Source organism: Lepus europaeus, chromosome 9 (assembly GCF_033115175.1).
Source record: "Lepus europaeus isolate LE1 chromosome 9, mLepTim1.pri, whole genome shotgun sequence".
NCBI lineage: Eukaryota > Metazoa > Chordata > Mammalia > Lagomorpha > Leporidae > Lepus > Lepus europaeus.
Genome location: NC_084835.1, coordinates 71,443,192 through 71,459,988, shown reverse-complemented (window position 1 = coordinate 71,459,988; position 16,797 = coordinate 71,443,192). Strand labels below are relative to the sequence as shown.

Here is a 16,797-nt window from a genome sequence, read left to right as displayed (position 1 = left end):
TAGTGAGAGCTCAGCCAGCGTGTTACACGCTGGAAGAGACCTTCATTCTGGGCTTTGGCTCGGCCAGAGCCTCGCCTTGAAGGGCAGCAGCAAGGGAACATAGTTCTCCCTGCAACGCTTCCTATCAAGTGAGCTGGCAATGGCTACCACTACAATGTGGGTGCCTGGTTACCAGAGTTCCATGTTCTGTTGTGGCCCGTCACCAAGGAAGTGAGGTCACTTCCTCCAGGTCCAGGACATGGACCCTTCCAGCAGGAAGAGCTCCCAAGGCCCTCTGGGCTGCTGACTGTTCCTCTCTTGCCCCGATGCCATCCCCTTGACTGTGCACAATTCTGCAAACACAGCCCCATCCCTCAGTGCCTGGGAGACCTGGATGGGGTCAGGATCCCAGGCTGAAGGGCACTCAGCTGGAGTCTAAACCTCCTTTTCCTATCATTTCCCAAAGACAGTAGCCTGCTTCTTAGGAAGGCCCCTAAAATCCAAGCTAAGGTCAGTGAGGAAAGCCAAGGGCAGTGTCTTAGGTGCACCCTAAGTTCTTAGGCCATCTTCTGCTGCTTTCCCAGGCGCATTAGCACGGAGCTGAATCAGAAGTGGCACAGCTGAGCCACAAAGCGGCACCCCTATGGGATGCTGGCACAGCAGGCGGTGGCTTTACCTGCTAGAGCACAGCACCAGCTCCTGTGTGAGCTTTTATTTAGAATGCTGAGAGTGAATGGTGGAACTGGTGGCAAGGTCATGGCATCACCTGGAGTCTGAGTGACTCGTGGAAGCCCAGCCTGGGCCAGGGTCTTCTCCACTCCACAAGGGTGGCCCTCCATCCTGAGTCGGGTCTGGTCCTGGTTGTTCCTATGCTCAGACGCTGCCCCCCAGTCAAAATCTCTGAGCTGGAACCAGTGTTTGCTCTCTGTCCTGCTGTAAGGACAGAGCTGCCTTCCCACGTCTCAGACACCCCCAAGCCTTCAAACACGAGTGTCAGCTTCAGCGGGCTCCTGAGCACCACACGGGTCCTCTCCCAGGACCTTCAGCCCCACGCTGCAAAGTCTGGCCTGCTTGCCACGGAGCCCCACTGCTCTCCAGACCCTGACCCCGCCAACGGCAGTGTGTCAGAGCCATCGGAAACCTGTAGCCATCAGGGGTCTTTCCACAATTCTTTCCACCAATCTTTTTTTTTTTTTTAAGATTTATGTATTTATTTGAAGGCAGAGTTACAGAGAGGCAGAGGTAGAGACAGAGAGATCTTCCATCTGCTGGTTCACTCCAAATGGCCGCAACAGCTGGAGCTGCTCCAATCTGACCAGGAGCCAGGAGTTTCTTCTGGGTCTTCCATATGGGTGCAGGGGCCCAAGGACTTGGGCCATCTTCTATTGCCTTCCCAGGCCATAGAGCAGTAGCGGAATTAGATAGCCGGGACTTGAACCAGTGTCCAAATGGGATCCTGGCACTGCAGTAGTCTTACGTTTCCTGCTCTGTCTCCTACTGAACTGGTCACATTCTGTTTTTACTGAAACTTCTATTTTTTATTTGCTTTATACGTTTTATTGAAAACAGTTGCAGGTAAAGTAATTCATATTTTCCAGATCCTATTTCCCTTTCTCCTCAGAGATATTCAGTTACATTTGCATATTTATTGCCTTAAAATATATATTTAAGTATCTCAGTGCATTATTTTATTTTTTAAAGATTAATTTCATTAATTTATGTGAAAAGCAGAGTAACAGAGAGAGACAGAGATTGTTCATCTGCTGGTTCACCCTATACAATGCGTGCAACACAGCGCTGGGCCAGGCCTGTGTTAGGCTCAGCCTGCTCAGAGTCCGCGTGGAGGGGAAGTCTGCCTGGAATCGGTATTTCTGTTTGGGCTCTGTGTGAAAGATCCAGACGCAAGGTGTGCAGACATATGATCCCATTCTGTCAGCTCTCTCCTCCCGCTTCACTTTCCCGGGCTGTACAGAAGCTGCTTGGCTTTATGCACTCCCATTTGTCTACTTTTGCCTTTATTGCTGGGACTTGGGGAGTCTGATCCAAAAAGCCACTGCCTGTGCCGATGTCTTGGAGTCCTTGCCCTGTGTTTTCCTCCAGTGGTTTTACGGTTTCTCGTCTTATGTTTAAATCCCTGATCCATTTTGAGCTGTTTTTTGTCGAGGGTATAAGGCAGGGGTTGTGGTGTGATCGGTACTCTTGTCTGACCAAACCCAGTAGAACACGGGGCACCATCATGTGCCCAAACTCAGTCAGCAGGTAGGACAACCCGTTGAACTTATCCTGTGGCTTGTGGTGGTTTGCTTCCTGAGCTATGGCCGTTTGCTGACTTTGTCGATGTCTGCACTGTCTGTGCCCTCACAGCCCAACCTCGAGCACGCTAACAAGAGGGGCCCGGAGCCCGGAAGGTCGTCAGGACCTGGGAGACTGCAGTGCAGCCTACAGGCTAACGCACACAGCATCGCACTCTTCCCTCCCACAGCTCAGCCTTCTTGTTTACAAAGCAAGTAACAGAAACATGTGCAGAGCTGACCCCAAAAAGGCTTAGTCAGCTGAAATCATTTAATGGCGCAATAGGCTTTATTGTATGAAGTGATGCAGAGTTCTTTGCTGTGATGTTTGCATTTCTACTCAAAGAACACTGTCAGGGTCTGGTTTCAGTCCCCACAGAGTTAATGTGTATTTATAAGATACAAAGTAAAAGTTTGATGTCGTTAAGTTAAAGTGGGAGTGAGCTAGACACATTTGAATGTTTCTTTGCTCCAGCTTTTAGTGTTTGAACATTAGTTGGCTGTGTCTAAACTTGACAGTTGCATTCTCTGAGTTGTAAGCCCACAGCCTTATGACGGACAGGTGGCGTCTGGAGAGGGGAGGATTACAGAACAGGGCAGTTAAAGGTGCTGACGGCCACTGTCAAGGGGCACCGCAGGGGCTGGTGCTGGGCAGTGCTGCACACTGGCCTCTGATCTGCTTAGGCCCTGTCCCGGGTCACTGCTGCCCTCGTGAGCGCTCAGCAAGTGTGCTATGATAGTGAGTGGACCACGCAGGCTGCACACGCACTCGTTGCTGGCACTCCCTGAACTGATGTGAGTGTGGTGTGCAGCAAATTTGTGCTCATGGTCGCTGACCGGCAAGGTCAGCCAGTCCCGCCGCATTTGTAGTTCACTGGACTGACGGCTCAAATCCAAGCAGTGGTTTTTCTTCTGAACTGATCTTTTGTCCAAAATGCACACAGTACTGTGAATACAGACGGCCAGCTGAACAGCCAGTGTAAGCCCGAGGGGGGCGTGGCTTTACATTAGTGGTCTCTGGGTGCAGTAACAGACTGGACTTCAGGGAGTTTTGACCCGTGCTGAGCAGAGCCCCTCTGTTCGGGAGGCTGAGCATCTGGAAACTTCTGCCTGGCAGCACTGTCTCTCCAGGCTGGGGTGGGGCGGCCACCTTTCTGTGAGCTGACTTGCCAGGGAAAGGCCTGGCTCTCGCCAGAAGTTCATTGCATGCAGGTGCCTGTGCAAGTGTGGGCGGCTGCGCTCCTGGAGCTGCTCAACCTGCAGAGAGCAGAGGTGCAGCGGCACGTGCAGCAGGGCCAGGGGCCGCGGAGACCACTGGGCAGAGCTCCAGGTCTGTGTCTGAGACACAGGACAGACGTGTCATCAGTCACTGTAGATGTCAGATTCTCTGTTAAATCCCAGAGCTTTCCTCGGTCAGTAATTCAGAACACTGATGGTTGGCAGTTCTGTGCGTCTAGCAATTTCTGTCACCCTGTGTATAACATAAGGACAATTACCAAACAAGAGGAAAGCAAACAGTAGGCTATTTCATTAGGATGTAACCAAGTAATTGATTTATAATTTATAAAGCCAAATTGAAAGAACTGATTAGAATTTCCTTCATTTGTGCTCCAATGCACAAAAGTTCTTAGCTAGGGCCCACGGCTAACATAAACAGTGTGTAGCAGTTTAAGCCTGTATTTCTAGAAATGGGTGTTCGTATTTACAGGATTCTCCAACTTAGAAAGAAAGAAGAAAATCGGAAGAACTCAGCTCAGCAGAGGCCGGTTAGTGCTGGCGTGGGTCATGTGTCCAGTATTCTGTATTTACCAAGTCAGGTGATTGTTCAAGAGACACGGGAAAGTGCTCTCCCTGAGATGCGGGCAAAGGCTATGTGAGAACCCGGAGCTGGGGGGAAGGTTCTCGAACGCTGGCCCCCAGACTGACACGAGTCTGTCACGCGTGGTGGTGGCACTTGTGGTCTCCCTTGTGCCTGCAGCGGCATGGTGGGTGGGAACGCCTCTTCGGCCACGGACTTCCTCCTGGCCGGGCTCTTCCCTGGGTCCCGGCACTCCCTGCTCCTCAATGCCGCCGTGGTCCTCGTCTACGTCCTGGCCTTCCTGGGAAACGCTCTTCTGATCGTCCTGATCCTGGGGGACGCCCGGCTGCACACGCCCATGTACGTCCTGCTCAGCCAGCTCTCCCTCATCGACCTGACACTGACCTCCACCATCGTCCCCAAGATGGCCACCAACTTCTTCACAGGGGAGAGGGGCATCTCCTGGGTTGGCTGCGGGACACAGAGCTTCTTCTTCCTGTTGCTGGGGATGTCTGAGTGCCTCATCCTGACCCTCATGGCGTATGACCGCTACGTGGCTGTGTGCAACCCACTGCGCTACCCCGCCATCATGAGCCCCAGGTTCTGCCTGCACATGGTGGCTGGGTGTTGGGTTGCAGGCTCGGCCAGCTCCTTGGTTCACACAGTTTACCCTCTGCACTTCCCCATCTGTGGGTCCCGGGAGATCCAGCACTTCTTCTGCGAGGTCCCTGTCCTCATCAAGCTGTCCTGCGAGGACACGTCCGTGTATCAGTCCGTGGTGGTGGTGACCAGCGTGGTGCTGCTGGTCGTCCCCTTCGGTCTCATCACAGCCTCCTACACGCTCATCTTCCTCGCTGTGCTCCGCATGAGCTCCGTCAAGGGCAGGCGGAAGGTCCTGGCCACCTGCTCCTCCCACCTCACGGTGGTTAGTCTCTTCTTCCGCCCAAACATCTTCATTTACATGAGCTTCACCTCTTCCCACAGCCCAGAGCAGGACCAGGCGCTGTCTGTGTTCAGCAACGTGCTCACCCCGATGCTGAACCCCCTCATCTACAGCCTGAGGAACAAGGAGGTGCTGGCTGCACTCCGGAAGCTGGCGGGGAGGTGTGGGGCTTCCTAGGGAGCGGAGACAGCGACAGGCTGTGGGGGTGAGCAGAGCAGAGGCTGGGCTGGGGGAGCGGGCTGTGCTCGCGGCTTCAGGAGACCATGATGAGAGTTCTTTCTGAATGAAGTTTTGGCTGTGAGTCCCAGACCTCTGCAGAAGGCAATTTGCTTTTGTTGTAAATATCCCTGGAGCCTTATCAAGTCAGGAACCTATTACAATTCTTTCATGTTTTCATTAAATCGGCTCTGAAATCTCTAAAGTTCCTGCAAATACATTAGGAACCCATGCTGGGGTCACAAAATGGGTTCACCTTTGCCAAGTGTGTCTGGTATTTAGCAGAGCAAATCATTTTAATTCCAAAGTCCAATCTGCACCCTGATGGCATCTCCTGTAGTGCAAGATGCTCATGAAAGGGGCTTATTGAGCCCCAGGTGTGGGGTGCACCTACCGGGGTTCACGTTCGAGGCGTGAGCGCGCACTCTCAGGGCAGCGTCATGTGAGTATGCCTTTGCCTCACACGATGAGCTGCCATGATCTCCACAGCTAAACATGCACATTCCAGGCTCCAGCTTCCCTGCCTTGCAGGGGAAGGGTCGGACTCTGGGTCAGTGCACTGCACACCCCGGGGCCACTGTGTCCCTGGACAGCCACGTGGGCTTCTCTCCCTGTTCACTCTCTTCCCGTGAGGCCCTCCCTGACACCTCAGAGGGTCTCTTCCCAGACTTGCACCCCTCCCCGAGCAATCTGTCCACACGCAGCCGCACAGTTCTGTGCGTGAACCTTTCTTGTGGCAGCTGCCTGCTAGCTCGTGGGAAGTGTGGCAGTTGGAGCAATCTAGGAGCACCTCAGAGTAGAGATGTGCGGCCTGGACACGCTTGCCATCGCCCTGCCGGCTGCTCACTCTGTGAATCTGAGTCTGCTTCCATCAGTGGGTTCTGGCCCTGAGTGTTGTGTAGGGATGGAGAACAAAGTGTGCAACTGGGACTCTAGACTGGACAACAGCTTTAGTCTCCACCTCTGATGTTGGCCTTGGGGGTTGCTTGGCTAAGAGCAAGCTGCTTGTGCGTCTGTTTGCTCCTGAGATTGCAGTTGGCCGTCTGCCCACTCCCCACATGCTGGTCCCTCCAAGCTCCTAGTTCACATGCATTTAGTCATTGCTGCCACCAGCCTCTGTGGCTTCGGGACACAAGCTTCGTGTCCAGCTCTCTCACCTCAGTGCTGACTGTGAGCTTCTTAGTGATCCTGGGGTCTCCATCATGGATGCAGTGACTGGATGGCCTTGGGATGATGTGTCCCTGGGGAGTGATGTGTCCTTGGGGAATGAGGTGTCCCTGGGGAGTGACGTGTCCTCTGGGGAGTGATCTTGCGGCCCCCGTTTCACTGTCTGCCTCCTCAGTGTCCCTCCTCTGTGCCCCGTCAGCCTCCTGGGACACTCATTCTTCTCAGCCTCGAGTGCCTGGTTCACCCCTCTTTCCATGCATCCTCATGCAATGATCTTCTGGTGAGAGCCAGGCCTTTCCCTGGCAAGTCCGCTCACCAAATAGCGGCCGCCACACCCCAGCCGGGAGAGACAGTGCTGCGAGGCACCCAGCAGTGACTTTGACATTGGCTCCTTGAGTGGTTCTTTAGTCTTTGCTTCTGAGGAAGTGTTCGGTGTTACAAGAACTCCTACAAAAGTTCATGGAAACTGCAACAAAAACATCCATTTCTTTTAATACAAACAGCTTTGAGATCTATGCATGGTTTTTTCACAATTCATAACTTTTTGAAGACCTCTTATATGCATGGATTTCCAGTCTTTTTTCAAAAAAACATTTATTTATTTGTTTGAAAGGCAAAGAGAGTGAAAGAGACAGGGAGGGAAGGAGGCAGGGAGGGGGAGAGGGAGAGAGAGAGAGAGAGAAAGAGACAGGGGTGGAGAGAGAGAGAGAGAGAGAGAGAGGGAGAGAGAGAGAGAGGGAGAGAGAGAGAGAGAGAGAATCTCTTCCATTTGCTGGTTCATTCCCCAGAGGGCAGCAGTGTGCAGGGCTGGGCCAGGCCAAATCAGGAGCCAGGAGCTTCTTCCGGGTCTCCCACATGGCTGCAGGGGCCCAATCACTTGGGCCATCCTTTGCTGCTTTCACAGGTGGATTAGCAGGGAGCTGGACCAAAAGTGGAGCTTCCAGGGCTCCAGCCATGCAGGATGCTGGCTTTGCAGGGTGGCTTTGCCCGCTATGCCACTGCACTGGCCCTGCCAAGTAGCGTCTTAGGAATTCTGATTTTAACACTGGGCCAGCTGCCCACTACTCTGCCTTGTGCCCCGTGAGAGATGCAGCTTTCTCTGTAAGCCCCTCAGAGCCTCTCCAGCCTCCACGTTTGCCAATTAGCCATTCAGCAACAGCCCTCGGTCCCTCACCATCCCTTTGCGGTGTGTGGGTACAGGTGGGCAGCAGCAGCCAACCCTCTGCTCGCGGTTGCCCCAGGTTATTTGGGCATCTGGATCATTGCATTGTGCACGGTATCTGTCTTCTGGGACATTTTCCCAAAGCCTCCTACCTTGCGCCGGGCACCATCCATTCCCCAGCCAGCCAGCGTGGCTGCTTCTTCATCTACCAGTGGTGAGCAGCCAGCGCCAGCCCCCCATCTTCCCACCTTCTCAGCACTGGCTGTTTAAACACAGTCCCGTTTGAAGCAGACACCAACATGCGAGTACCCGTGCAGCAGTGTGTCCAGGGAAAGATCTGGATGAGTCCTGGCAGTCGGCAGCCCACGTTGCAGACCCAGTGATGACAAGGGAGCGGCAGGCCGAGGTGCGACGGGGTTCAGCTCCAGCAAGGCCTGACCAGGCATACTCCAGAGCCGGCTCACTTCTCAGATTCCAGCCCATGGAGTAGGCGTGTCTCAGAATCCCTGCCCCAAGCTTGGTAGAGCCGCCCCCGAAGCACTGTCTCGGGTGAGCGCGCTGGTGGGTTCACGAGCAGGCCGGGTGCCCGTGATGCCCCAGGGCCCCGGCCCCACTGGTGCATCTTCATGGCAGCCATGGTTTCCTGGTTTGGGTCCTGTGTGGAGTCGCCCTAGCATGGCACGTGGGGGACTTAGAAGGCAGAGCAGCAGCAACAGCCTACACTCTCGCGAGCCGGCCATGCAGGTGCAAAGACAAAGCGAGGTCTGGCTTGTCCTTGCTTCTCTCTGGATACCCCAAATCCAGCCCTCTTGACTGCTGACCTACCACTAGCAGTGGCCCTGGGCTTCCAGATGCTGAATGGACCCGTGGGATGGACCAAACAGGCCTGGGGACCACTTTTCTAACCTCTCAAGCACCGTGTGCTGCAGGCCTGCCGTTGTCCACATGTGTGGTCCACAGGGGTCTGAACTTCCTGACCTTCTTCTGCTGATGGTCACAGGGGCCCTCTCTCGACTGTCTGGCGACTGGGAACTGTGATCGTGAGGTTCCGATACGCCCAAATCGAGGACCTGGGGGGATTTCTCTGTCGTGAGGGCCAGCTTCCACCTGTCCCCAGGGGCTGCTGCTAACCCCCAACTACTCTGCCTACTTTTCGGGCTTCGTTTGGCCTGCCTTGGTGAAAGGGTGGGTTCCATCATACGTGTTATTTCTGTTTTCTCTGCATTCTCAGGGAAGTCTGGTCAGCGGACATGTTCCTTTCTGTGGCTGATGCTGCTCCTAGCGTGGGTCTGTCAGCCTCTCTCACGTGGCGTTCACTTTGTGTGCATTTTCTCTGCTACCAAGCAACGATGCTGCCATAAGTGTGCTCAGAGGTGATGTCTTAACATTTTATTTATGTATTTATGTATTTATGTATTTATTTATTTTGACAGGCAGAGTGGACAGTGAGAGAGAGAGACAGAGAGAAAAGAAAGGTCTTCCTTTTCCATTGGTTCACTCACTCATGGCCACTGCAGCCAGAGCACTGCGCTGATGCAAAGCCAGGAGCCAGGTGCTTCTCCTGGTCTCCCATGGGGTGCAGGGCCCAAGCACCTGGGCCATTCTCCACTGCACTGCTGGGCCACAGCAGAGAGCTGGCCTGGAAGAGGAGCAACCGGGACAGAATCCAGCGCCCCAACCGGGACTAGAACCCAGTGTGCCAGCGCCGCTGGTGGAGGGTTAGCATATTGAGCCGCGGCGCCGGCCAACACTTTTATTTTTAACTCTTCAAGGGCAAATTTAATGAAGCGCCGGCTCAGAAGGTCCATGTGTTATCTTGAAAATTAAGGTAGTGACGCAGCGGCCCCTGGAGGGCAGGCACCCACCTGAGTAGCCTAGGACATTGCTGTTGGGTGACCTTACTGAGTCCTGGGGCTGCCGGCCCCTCCTGGCTTTGCTGATTGGTTCCTGCTTCTCACCTGGCCCCGCCCACCATGGGCCCCTGTGGGCTTAGGCCTAACTTCCCTCTGATGATTGGTTCAGGGCCAAGCCAATCACAGTCAGGCTCAGCAGCTTGCCTGATAGGTTCTCATAGACTACCTCATTAGCATATGCCTTGACCAATCAGGCAAACGTCCTCCTTTAGAAACACATACAAATTAGAGCCAGGCGGTGCTGCCCAGCCCCTCTCTTGGGGCCGCAGGTGGTTGCGGGGTGTTTTCTCTTTCCTTTCAGTAAACTTCCTTACTCGGCTCCCCTTCCTGTCTGTAGCCTCATTCTTTGTGGTCAGGAGACAAAGCACTGGGCAGAGAAGCTACAGCATAGAAGCCTGAGAAGCTACTCAACCCACACCTGCTGAGAGGAAGCTGTGAGACAGACGGCTGTCACACAGGGGAGAGGGAGCTGTGACAGACGGCTGTCACACGGGAGAGAGGGAGCTGTGACAGACGGCTGTCACACGGGAGAGAGGGAGCTGTGACAGACGGCTGTCACACAGGAGAGAGGGAGCTGTGAGACAGATGGCTGTCACACAGGAGAGAGGGATCTGTGACAGACGGCTGTCACACAGGAGAGAGGGACCTGGAGACAGATAGCTGTCACACAGGGGAGAGGGAGCTGTGACAGACGGCTGTCACACACGAGAGAGGGAGCTGTGACAGACGGCTCTCACACACGAGAGAGGGAGCTGTGACAGACGGCTGTCACACGGGAGAGAGGGAGCTGTGACAGACGGCTGTCACACACGAGAGAGGGAGCTGTGACAGACGGCTGTCACACGGAAGAGAGGGAGCTGTGACAGACGGCTGTCACACGGGAGAGAGGGAGCTGTGACAGACGGCTCTCACACACGATAGAGGGCGCTGTGACAGACAGCTGTCACACAGGAGAGAGGGAGCTGTGGACAGACGGCTGTCACACACGAGAGAGGGAGCTGTGACAGACGGCTGTCACACACGAGAGAGGGAGCTGTGACAGACGGCTGTCACACAGGAGAGAGGGAGCTGTGAGACAGACGGCTGTCACACAGGAGAGAGGGAGCTGTGAGACAGACGGCTGTCACACAGGAGAGAGGGACCTGGAGACAGATAGCTGTCACACAGGGGAGAGGGAGCTGTGACAGACGGCTGTCACACACGAGAGAGGGAGCTGTGACAGACGGCTCTCACACACGAGAGAGGGAGCTGTGACAGACGGCTGTCACACACGAGAGAGGGAGCTGTGACAGACGGCTGTCACACACGAGAGAGGGAGCTGTGACAGACGGTTGTCACACGGGAGAGAGGGAGCTGTGACAGACGGCTGTCACACCGGAGAGAGGGAGCTGTGACAGACGGCTGTCACACAGGAGAGAGGGAGCTGTGACAGACGGCTGTCACACAGGAGAGAGGGAGCTGTGAGACAGACGGCTGTCACACAGGAGAGAGGGATCTGTGACAGACGGCTGTCACACAGGAGAGAGGGACCTGGAGACAGATAGCTGTCACACAGGGGAGAGGGAGCTGTGACAGACGGCTGTCACACACGAGAGAGGGAGCTGTGACAGACGGCTCTCACACACGAGAGAGGGAGCTGTGACAGACGGCTGTCACACACGAGAGAGGGAGCTGTGACAGACGGCTGTCACACACGAGAGAGGGAGCTGTGACAGACGGTTGTCACACGGGAGAGAGGGAGCTGTGACAGACGGCTGTCACACCGGAGAGAGGGAGCTGTGACAGACGGCCTTCACACACGATAGAGGGCGCTGTGACAGACAGCTGTCACACAGGAGAGAGGGAGCTGTGGACAGACGGCTGTCACACAGGAGAGAGGGAGCTGTGACAGACGGCTCTCACACACGAGAGAGGGAGCTGTGACAGACGGCTGTCACACACGAGAGAGGGAGCTGTGACAGACGGCTGTCACACACGAGAGAGGGAGCTGTGACAGACGGCTGTCACACGGGAGAGAGGGAGTGTGACAGACGGCTGTCACACAGGAGAGAGGGAGCTGTGACAGACGGCTGTCACACACGAGAGAGGGAGCTGTGACAGACGGTTGTCACACGGGAGAGAGGGAGCTGTGACAGACGGCTGTCACACGGGAGAGAGGGAGCTGTGACAGACGGCTGTCACAAACGATAGAGGGCGCTGTGACAGACAGCTGTCACACAGAAGAGAGGGAGCTGTGGACAGACGGCTGTCACACACGAGAGAGGGAGCTGTGACAGACGGCTGTCACACACGAGAGAGGGAGCTGTGACAGACGGCTGTCACACACGAGAGAGGGAGCTGTGACAGACGGCTGTCACACACGAGAGAGGGAGCTGTGACAGACGGCTGTCACACAGGAGAGAGGGAGCTGTGAGACAGATGGCTGTCACACAGGAGAGAGGGATCTGTGACAGACGGCTGTCACACAGGAGAGAGGGACCTGGAGACAGATGGCTGTCACACAGGAGCCTCTGCGAACGTCAGGGAGCTGGAACAGAGAGCCGTGCTCCATCAGACAATGTGGCGGGGGCTGGCACCCAGGACGCCCGCACCCCGTCTGGTGCTGGTTCCTCTCCCAGCTGCTGCACTTCTGATCTAGCTCCATGCCAGTGGCCTGGGAAACAGCAGAAGATGGCTCAAGTGCTGTGCACCCATATGGGAGGCCTGGAAGTAGCTCCTGGCTCCTGGCTTCAGCCTGGCCCAACCCTGGCCATTGTGGCCATCTAGAGAGTGAGCCAGTAGATGGAAGACCTCTATCCCTGTCTCTCCCTCTCTCTCTGTAACTCTTTCAATTAAGTATTTTTAAAAATTTTAAAAAATGGAATGAGGTGAAAGCATGTGCCCCATCTCCTGGGGAGGAGACATAGACTCCTCCTGCCTCTGATAGGGACCCCAGGGCCCTGGGTAGGAAAGGAAGACCCCGCCTGACTTGGCCATCCAGGAACTCTGAGGGATGGAGGGTGGGACACAGGTTCAACGTCACCTCCAGATGTGGTTCCATCTGCTGAACGGTGCCGCCTGTCGTGGACCTGTTTGAACACACTTCCCACTTCCACATGTAGCGTGAGCTCCATGACTGGTTCATGGTCAAGCCAATCATACTCAGGCTCTGGTGGCTCCCTGATTGGTTTATATATACTACCTCATTATCTTCAACTTGACCAATCAGGTGAACTTGAACCTTTGGAATTGATAAAAATCCCAGCCAGGCAGTTTTTTTTTTTTTTTAAGATTCATTTATTTTAAAGTCAGAGTTACAGGGAGGGAGAGAGGGGGAGAGGAGGAGAGGGAGAGAAAGAGAGAGAGAGAGAGAACTTCCTTCAGCTGGTTTACTCCTCAGTTGGCAGAATGGCGGGGGCTGAGCCAGGCTGAAGCCAGAGCCAGGAGCTTCATCTGGGTCTCCCATGAGGTGGCAGGGGACAAAGCCCCCAGGCCATCTTCTGCCACTCTCCCCAGGCACATTGGCAGGGAGCTGGACAAGAAGTGGAGCAGCTGGGACTCAAACCAGCTCCCAGGTGGAATGCCAGTGACATAGGCGGTACCTTCCCCAGGCACTTGGGGAGCAGCCCTGTGGCTACGGGGAGGGGGGGGCTTTCTCTGCCTCCTTCTTAAACCTTCGCTTTGCTCACTCCCTCCTTGTCCCAGTGCCTCACTCGTCCCAGACAAGGATCCGGCAGACAGCAGGAGCTGTGGCACCAAAGACTGCCGCACTCCTCAGAGAATCTGGCAGAGAAGAACAGTTGTAGCCCAGGAGACCACGATGCTCAGGGAGCAAAGGGGAGAGAAGCTGTGACCCGGTGGAAGAGGAGAGGCAGTGGTCCACAGAGCGGTAACATCAGAACTGTAACAGCAAGAGCTGCGACACAGACGCGGTGTCACTTCCGAGGGATTCGGTAAAAGGAAGCAGCCGGCACCCCTCGTGGGGAAGAGACACAGACCTGAGTGGTTGGAGCGGCAGATGCGGCCACTGCTCTCTCATGCCTCCCACATGCCAACCCCAGAACTCCTGCGACAACAGGACCCGACACGTAGCGTCCACTTGGCCAAGTGTTTGTTGACTGAGACTTGTATGTCCAAAGTGACTCTCTAGGTTCTGGGGCTGGGGAAATTAACAGAGTTCCGTTTTCACGAAATCTAGACTGTCCAGTCTTCCCCAGAAACGAGGGAAACTATTCCCACAAGCGCCGTGGAAGAAGAGCACCCGTGCCCAGCCCGTCAGCACTGGGCTCCATTTCTCTCCTTCCACTGGGATGGGCCAGGTTGGGGCGCGCTAACAACCCATCAGGGGCGTGAGCCAGCAAGGCTCATCTCTTCTCAGGAGACTTGTCCTTGGCAGGGGATCCGTGGCTCTGTTCCTCATCTTCCCCGTGCACGACCCTCAGCGACAGAGCTGCACATACAGCTTCCTCGCCACGGCGGCAGGGCTCAGGAGGGCTTCCCAGCAGCAGCCAGTGCTGAAGTAAGCGTGGGGACTCGGGGGGCCCAGGTGACCCTGGCTACGACACCCCACTGTCCTGCCGGGATCTCTGTCCCTCACACCAGCCTTCCCTCGCCTGACTCCCACGCGTGGTCATCTCAGCACCTGCCACTTCCATGGGGTCATTCCCGTTACTGGGGCTATATCTATGTGTGGCCCCAGGTCCGGTCCTTGCTAGGTGCAACCCGGGTGGGGGAGAGGCCGCCGCTCCCTGGGGGGTGCAGTTTCCGGGAACACGTGCTTGTGGATGCTGGGCTCAGTGCCTGGGTGGGATGACCAGGCATGGACCACACCTATGTGGACAGGTGCTGGCCTCGGGGAGCCTCAGGGGAGCACACAGAAAACTGCACCCCAAAAATGAAGGAGAGCAAAGCAGCCCCCCCCCAGCACAGCTTATGCACACTGTGGTCACGCCACATGCCTGATGAGCAGACTGACGTGCCTATTTATTTAAATAATGTCGAAGTTACAGCTTTTTTTTTTTTTGACAGGCAGAGTGGACAGTGAGAGAGAGACAGAGAGGAAGGTCTTCCTTTTGCCGTTGGTTCACCCTCCAATGGCCGCCGCGGTAGCGCGCTGCGGCCAGCACACCGCGCTGTTCCGATGGCAGGAGCCAGGTGCTTCTCCTGGTCTCCCATGGGGTGCAGAGCCCAAACACTTGAGCCATCCTCCACTGCACTCCCTGGCCACAGCAGAGAGCTGGCCTGGAAGAGGGGCAACCGGGACAGGATCGGTGCCCCGACCGGGACTAGAACCCGGTGTGCCGGCGCCGCAAGGCGGAGGATTAGCCTGTTGAGCCACGGCGCCGGCCGAAGTTACAGCTTTAACTTGTTTGTTCTGTTTGCCTAATACTTACATACCTCAGTCAATTTACTAATTTCTGGTCTTGAAGCCCTTTTTGGTGCTTGAATTCCTAAATTGACTGATAACATTATTTTGTATAACATGATGTTTTGAGCATGAATGCACAGAGCAGTCAGGCAATCACAATGGGAATGACAGCTCCTCGTTGGCAGGGAGGGGGGCATGCAAGGGAGCTCGTGCTGTGGGTGTGCAATGCTGCAAGCGTTCCAGGAACCCGGCAGTGTCTCCCAGGGTGCAGAGATGCAGCTTCTACGCCATAGCTCCTCCACTACGTACATACCTGACAGATCTGTGCCGTGTCACCAAAACCTGTGCCACAGTTGAAATACCAGCACTCAGAGCCCCAACCGGAACACCCTGCCATGTGCCTGATGGTGAATACTCACGCAGTGATTCAACGGTGGCAAAGGTGAGACACAGCAAAGTGCAAGAAGACAAGTTCAAGTCAGCCTTGGGAATTGGAAAGGCCAGGTAGAGCCCCTGCCCTCCGACATCATCTACAGCAAGCGTCAGGTGTTGGTTGGCCCCACCGTGTGTCAGCACTGGTGCCCGAGGCCCTGGGACTCCCCTCAGGTGTGCCTAGCTTCTGCAAAGCTGGTGGCTCCGAGGTGTGTCAGGAACGTTCCCTAAGACAACTCTACCTAAGGGGACTTGAAGACAAATGTGCCGTCCACAGGCACAGGTGCTGACCCTGCAGCACTGCTGTCGCCTCAGAGGTTGAAGATGCAAGTTCCAGTGAAAATGCGGAGACATAGAACAGTTAATACAGAGAAGAGGGAAAATGAGAAAACAAAGCAACTGTCAGGAAGGGGCACCTGCTGCCAGGAAGCCCAGCCCTTAGTGTGTCCATTATTTCCAGGAACAGACGGCTTGTTCCTGTGAAAAGCAGGCAACACATTCATCTGGATGTCTTAGGGATACTAGCCATTAGTGTGTCCCGTAGTGGTACAGATATCAAAACAAACTTTTGATAAAGCATTATGACATTGTGGTAGTATTTTTACATTCCATCTAATATGCTTTTTATTTTTTTATTTTCTTCTTTTTTTTTAAATGTGTGTTTTTTGTTTTGTTTTTCTTTTTTGTTTTGTTTTGTTTTGTTTTTTGACAGGCAGAGTGGACAGTAGAGGGAGACAGAGAGAGAAAGGTCTTCCTTTTTGCCGTTGGTTCACCCTCCAATGGCTGCCGCGGTAGGCGCGCTGCGGCCAGCGCACCGCGCTGTTCCGATGGCAGGAGCCAGGTGCTTATCCTTGTCTCCCATGGGGTACAGGGCCCAAGAACTTGGGCCATCCTCCACTGCACTCCCTGGCCACAGCAGAGAGCTGGCCTGGAAGAGGGGCAACCGGGACAGGATCGGTGCCCCGACCGGGACTAGAACCCGGGGTGCCAGCGCCGCAAGGCGGAGGATTAGCCTAGTGAGCCGCGGCGCCGGCCTATTTTTTTCTTTATTTTTTAAAGAATTGTTTGTTTGTCATGACTGGAGCCTAGGGAGATTACTGAGACCATAAACAAGAGTGTCAAATTGTTAAGTCAACAACAGGAGTCACTGTGCACTTATTCCTCATGTAGGATCTTGGTCCTTAATGTGCTGTACATTGTGATTTAATGCTACAACTAGTACTCAAACAGTATTTTTCACTTTGTGTTTCTATGTGGCTGCAAATTGTTGAAATCTTCACTTAAAATATACTAAACTGATCTTCTGTATATAAGAGAAATGAAAATGAATCTCGATGTGAATGGAAGGGGAGAAGGAGCGAGAAAGGGGAGGGTTGGGGGTGGGAGGGAAGTTATGGGGGGGGGGGGAAGCCATTGTCATCCATAAGCTGTACTTTGCAAATTTATATTCAATAAATAAAAGTTTTAAAAAAAGATTTGTTTGTTTGAAAGCTAGAGGTAGAGGCAGAGAGAGAGAGGTCTTCCATTTGCTGGTGCACTCCCCAAATGG

The 16,797-nt window shown here is 54.6% G+C and overlaps 1 protein-coding gene across 1 annotated transcript; it reads left to right on the top strand.

The window, feature by feature from the left end:
• The first annotated feature begins 154 nt into the window (after positions 1 to 154).
• Positions 155 to 5,188, top strand: LOC133766306 (olfactory receptor 2L3-like). The gene is made up of 3 exons (XM_062199996.1): positions 155 to 160; positions 230 to 245; positions 4,260 to 5,188. The coding sequence occupies exons 1-3, from the start codon at positions 155 to 157 to the stop codon at positions 5,186 to 5,188; spliced, it is 951 nt and encodes a 316-aa protein (XP_062055980.1).
• The last annotated feature ends 11,609 nt before the right edge of the window (positions 5,189 to 16,797 follow it).